The 6,211-nt window shown below is 35.1% G+C and overlaps 1 protein-coding gene across 1 annotated transcript; it reads right to left on the bottom strand.

The window, feature by feature from the left end:
• Window positions 1–297: 297 nt before the first annotated feature.
• LOC145043026 (pentatricopeptide repeat-containing protein At1g18900-like) lies at window positions 298–3,565 on the bottom strand. Its single transcript, XM_078991562.1, has 2 exons — window positions 3,415–3,565; window positions 298–2,877 (listed from the first exon to the last, which is right to left on the bottom strand). The coding sequence occupies exon 2, from the start codon at window positions 2,872–2,874 to the stop codon at window positions 487–489; it is 2,388 nt and encodes a 795-aa protein (XP_078847688.1). The 5' UTR covers window positions 2,875–2,877; window positions 3,415–3,565; the 3' UTR covers window positions 298–486.
• Window positions 3,566–6,211: the final 2,646 nt, after the last annotated feature.

Raw genomic sequence — 6,211 nt, 5'->3', positions numbered from 1 at the left:
AAGATGTTTAAAGGGGACGAAGAAGATCCATGACCCCATTTGCTAAAATTCCCTATACTCTCCCAAATCAGTCTAACGACTACAAAATCCCAAATACATTGCACAAGTAAATTAGAGGGAAATAAACAAATGTGCTAAAAGCTTCGAAAAATAAACTAGAAATCAAATATACTCTCTTCATCAGTAGCGAGATTTTCAAGAACCCTTGCCTTCAAATCTAAAAACGAAAGAACAGAAACAATCGCTCTTCTCCTGCATAAATTCTCTTCATTGGGTCTATAATAATAATAATAATAATAATAATAACAATAATAATATAATAATAATAATAATTCCTTAATCGTTCCTCATCATACATACAAAAGAGAACGAAATAAGACTCCCACCACTACAAAACTCTTCATCAAAACCAACCACTTTTACCATAAACCCTCTTAAAACCCCATTACGCAAAAAATTGTGATCATCAAATCAACCTCAAAAACCCTACAATAAATGCATCCTCTCAACATACGACTGAACCAACCACTTACTAAGCGGTTCCCCACACCCCACAAAACACCCCGAATTCCCATTCTCCATAAAAAACGGAAACCGAAACAAATTAAGCAATTCCCTAACCGATTCCCTAACCATCGAACTCCCCGTCACCCGACTCCTCCGGCCCCACCCCGTCACAATATCAATCCTACTTGGACAAACCCCCGATGACATCATCTCCCTCCTAAACCACGCCAATGTACGCGATAACGCCGTGACAGCTGTCCCATCCGACATCACATGAAGATTTATAAGCCAATAACACGCGCTCTTCTCCCTAACCGCATCCGGATACACGTTTTTCCGCGCCGCCACTTCCCAAACGGACCCCGCCTCCTCCTTCAACCCCGACTTATGTAAAAAGTCAACCACCGCGTCCACAAGTCCGCGTTTACTTTCCCTATCCTCACTATGCATAAGATCCAAAAACTTTGTCACGTGGTCCCGAACATTTTGCCCATCGGGGCCCGCGGAGGGCATCGACCGAAGAAAACGGTCCGCAGGGTGGCCCGTGAGACACATCACCTCGTGAAAAAACCGCATGTCGACCGCCGTTTGGGCCTCTGTACAACAACTAAGAAGTAAAGTGTATGTTTGTAAAGATGGATTTAGCCCTAGACTACGCATGCTTTGAACTAAACTATACGCATCCGAAAGCCTATGCACCCGAAGAAACGCGCTTAACAAAGAATTACAAGTGGGAACATTTGGAAGTAACCCCGCATCCAACATCGCTCGATACCACCCCCACGCTTTTTCGACATTTCCGGATTTACCCCACAAGTCGACAAGAAGCCCGTACACCGGCTCATCCGGGACCCAGTTTTTTCGGGTCATTTCCGTAAATACGGCTTCCGCTTCTTCGAGATACCCGCAATGTCCAAGAACCTCCATTACTATACTATACGTCACGTTATCGGGCTCGAATCCGGCGTTTTGCATGTCCCGATACACCTTCAAAGCAATCGGATAGTTTCTTGCTTTTGCTTGTAACGCGATCATGATATTGTAAGTCACTAGATTCGGGATACAACCTTGACTAACCATTTCACAAAACAATTTCAACGCTGCGTCTAAATGACCCGCTTTTCCCAAACAATTTATGATTACACTGAAAGTGAATGTATCGGGTGAAAGTCCGGCTTCTTGCATTCTTTGATACATACCCATGGCAATATCAAGATACCCCGCTTTCGCATGGATGTCAATTAGGGTACAATATGTAACCCTATCGGGTTTCACCCCTTCTTTTTGCATTTGATCGAAAATCTCGAGTGATTTTTTTAGAAAATTTGCACGTCCATAGCTATGGATCAACCGATTGTATGTGACAACATTTGGGGGGTATCCGTCTCGAGCCATTTGATCAAGTAATTTGTCGATTGACCCGAATTGTTTGGCCCGACCCAAGATCCCAACCATGGTTGTGTAAGTGTGACCATCGTGGTTAAACCCGGGTTGAGTTTTTAACCAGTAGAAAAAGTTAAGAGCTACTGAATGATCTTGAAGCTGTTTTAGCACTTGATTCGCTTGGTATACATCTAATGACCCGTTTAGATTCCATAACGCCTGTTCAACTCCTGGGCCCCACTTTGAATTTCTCAATATCTGACAAACTGTTTCCACCATATGACCCGAACTGGAAAACTGTCGACCCGGTTGTGAAACGGGTTTTGTTGATATTCCTCGTGTTACCATGAACTGGTTTACACAATCTTTTGATCTTTTCGTGTTTTGGTTTTGAAAGTTGGGGGCTGTTTTACCCGATGGTTTGTTTTTCGCGACACTTGTGGGGTTTTTTTGAGAAGATGTTTGTGGTTCAATCTTTTTGTACACCTTAACATTCGATGATTTATCACTCGAAGTTGTTTTTTCAGGAATAACTTTTTTGTAAGGCTTCACATTTGGAATAGGTCGGCCATGGTCAACCACATAGTTTTGACTTGACCCTTCGGTCATGGGAATCTTGTAGTTGACCACATCGTTTAGAAAGTTGACTGCTGCGATTCCTGCCCGAACAAAGTGCCCGGTTGTAAGACCAGATGGCTGGATTGAGGTGTCGATTTCATCAGCATAAGTTACACAATCGGGTTTTGACTTTGGTGTATGGTCAACTATGTTGGTATTGGGTGTAGTAGAAGATTTGGGCACAAAGGTGGATGATGTTGTTTGTGGATTTCGGGTTCTGTTTGTGTTAGGGATTTGCCTTTTGGAAGTGCAAGCTTCATCTTCTTGACAAGTGCATGAACTTCCATCTGCACTACATCTTGTTCCACTGAAGAAGAAAGATCTAGCTGATTGGGAAAGAACACCTAGCTGTTTTGTGCGCAACATTCTCTGCATAAATTGTATGAACAATTTAGGTTATAAACTAAGATTTGTAAAGATCGTCATTTAGGCGTTTACTACCATAAAAAGACCTAATTTTGAAACCGAAATTCCCAATTGAAGATTGATCTCCATGATCGTTTTATTTTATTACACTCCCGATGATCGAAAGATACTTGCAGTCCTTTCGCCCTGAATTATTTCGATTTTAGTTCCAAAATGAGCCCAAAATTCGGATACGTATTGTGTCGGCTGTGAGGGAGCAATCAACAAGATGTTCTAATGATCGAATTCAGGGCAAATTTAGCTCTGAGGATTTATTCATATTAGACCAAACAATTTCAAGAAGAACCTTTTTCTTCAAAAGATCAGCATGGAACATAATACAGATTTAGGAAACATTTAACGAAAAGAAAAACCCTAATCAGGATCAATAAGGTAGCCCCATTTGACCAAGGAGTCAACATTTCAATGGCGAATGAAACGACATGAGAAAAGAAAAGATTGATGCAATCAAACATGAAAGAAGATTGATTAGCTCATTACCTGAGATGGGTAGAGGAGGAAGATGAAAGAAACGATGTGGCGGCTACTTCTCCATACGAGCAGTCAAGGCATGCGTTAATTTTGCAGGCCAAACAAATGGAAGGGGTTTTGTGTGAGATTTTTCTATTTATGTTAGTTGGGAGTGAATTGGTGGTGTGTTTGTAAACCCTATATTGTGATTATTTTTTCTGTTGATTTTGGTATCCACGCGTTCCCACCTTCACGGATTTCTTCTCACTCCTACAATGTTTTTAACAAATCTTTGGATTAGAGCAATAATTATTTAGTCTAATAAGCTGGATTTTATCCAAATAATTAAATTAATTTATTGTGGGAATAAGCAATAAACATTTTTTCTTCCTATCCAAACACCCCCTTATTCTCCATTTACCTTTTCTTTTCTATTTTTATTATAAGTGCAATATATTGATTAAATATTAAAATTTAAATAATAAATATTTTTTAAACTAAGAAATGAACAAAGATATTAATTGCAATTTACTATCATATATTACATTTAATATTTTATATATACAAGTAAAAGTATTATGTGATTTTTTAATTTTAAAATTAAAAAAAAAACTCATAAATTGATATGTGGATATTATTTATTTAAAAAATATCATAAAATGACAAGTATCAAAATAAATGAGAGATTGACAAGTGTCAAAAAAAATTCATTTATTAGAGAGGATTTTGCTCCATTAAGAATATGTTTTGCGTGATAGCTGAAAAGCTAACTTGTTAGCTGAAAAAGTAGCTGATAGTTGAAAAGCTAACTGTTAAATAAAAAGCTAGCTGATAGCTGAAAAGATAGCTGATAAAAAATAACGTTTGTTAAAACTAACTAAAAAGCTAGCTATAAAATATGAAATGATATAAAAGGACATATAAAAAAATGTGTTTTTATAATTAATTAATGGGTATATTTGGAAATTTTTAAAAAATCTCCTAAAAAGCTAGTCTAAGTAGCTTTTTAAAAAGCTAGCTTATAGGCTACTTTTTGGTTTGCTAAACATAACATCTTAAAAAAACTCAAAAAATAAGTTAGTTTTTCAGCTAGCTGTGGCGCGCCAAGCACAACCTAAATTGAAATCTAACTTTATTTATTAGTGATATTCTTCCAAATTTATATAAATGTTTGGAAACAATAATAATTTTTAGCCTTTTTTTTTTTGATAAATAATCATATTTCAAAGTTTTACATATTCCAAATGATTTTTCTGATAAAAAATAATTTCAAAATTAAATTTTTTTTACTAAAAATTAGTTTAAAATATCAAAGTACGTTCTTTTTCTTTAAAAAAATTGGATCGAAAATTTCTATCCATGTCGAATATCCATATGTAGGTCGAAAGTCGAACGCGTTCATTATTTTTGAACTTGTTCTTCGTGTTTTTGGATTGAACTTTGAATATGTTCTTAGTATTATTGGGTTGAGTTTCCAACTTGTTTTTCATGTTAAAAAATCAAATTTCATTGATAACAAAGACGATTTGAGGAAAAATAATAAGAAAAATGATGATGAGAAACGATAGACACGAAGATGAGAGGGGAAAAATAGTTTGAAAATCAAGAAGTAGTTCAAAAATCTATATTTTAAAATACATGATCGTTTAAAAAAATTAAAAAATATGGTTTGTTGGCTTCTAATATTTATAGAAATAAAGGCATTGGGGTGAATGTCTGTTATTACAAGGGTTAATTAAAAAGATCCAACATTGTTTTAGTCTAAATTCCAAATAAATAAATAAATAAAATAAAATAAAATAAAAATTCAAAGAAAAGAAAAAACATAAAAAATGGAATATTTTTCAGTTTTACAAATTAGTTGGTTTCAACTCGACTCAAGTTCTTTTTTTAGTTTTTTTTTTAAATTTGTTTTCACATTTCACCAGACATTCTTTTTTCCTATAAAAGACATAATATTTTGGTATTTTTGCTGTTCAAACTTAATTGCTATTATATGTTATTTTATAATGATTTGATGATGAATTTGTATGAACTTATGATGTTTTGATTCTTTAATGATGAGTGGATATGAGTATTTTATGTTTGATGAGGTTTTGCATGCTTAGATGATAAATTTAAGTGTTATGAAATTGAATGTTAAATATTGTTAAAGATGTTAAATTAATTATGTATGAATTTGCATGTTGTTTTTTCTGACATGTAGTTTAGGATTTGTATTTGATTTTTGACTATAATTTTGTTGTTTTTGGTTTCATATTCAAAATTTACAGTCCTCGAAGTCGGGATATCAAATATGAAAAATGTTAACGCCATTAATCAACTTGATTCAAAGTTTAAGCAAATAGTATAAGTAATCACAATTATTTTTTATCTAAAACAAACAGTCAAACAAAAAAATTATATTTTTCAAAAACGAACAATCAACCCCAAAAATGTTTTTTTTTAAGCCTCGTAATAGGTAAACTAACTTTAGCATAAAAAAACTAACTTTTGGTAGGCTTCAACGACTTGTACCATAAGCACCTAATGGTGTACCGGTCTAATAGGTACAAGAATCAGAAAACCCAGAACCAGACCTACACCCGGTAAAGCTCCATGGGTCTGGTGGGGATGGAAAATCGATCCCAATCCTCTCTATCTTTCGTCATTTGCTTTCTTTCAGCTTGTCGTTCTTCATGACCTTTAAAATTTTTGAATGCCTCAAACTCTTCTATTGAAGCTTTTTTTCAAGTTTCTGACTCGCCCATCTTTGTGGTTGATGAGCATATCATTCTTGTCCTTCACTGTTGTGGTGATCTTGGTGTTTGCTCAAGTCCCAGAGTTT

Source organism: Lactuca saligna, chromosome 4 (assembly GCF_052625555.1).
Source record: "Lactuca saligna cultivar CGN05327 chromosome 4, ASM5262555v1, whole genome shotgun sequence".
NCBI lineage: Eukaryota > Viridiplantae > Streptophyta > Magnoliopsida > Asterales > Asteraceae > Lactuca > Lactuca saligna.
The sequence above is the reverse complement of the archived record's forward strand: the minus strand, read 5'-3'. Positions and strand labels throughout refer to the sequence as shown.

What these genes read in the sequence shown, in the direction of transcription:
- LOC145043026 (XM_078991562.1), bottom strand. Translation starts at nt 2,874, where the DNA reads ATGTTGCGCACAAAACAGCTAGGTGTTCTTTCCCAATCAGCTAGATCT.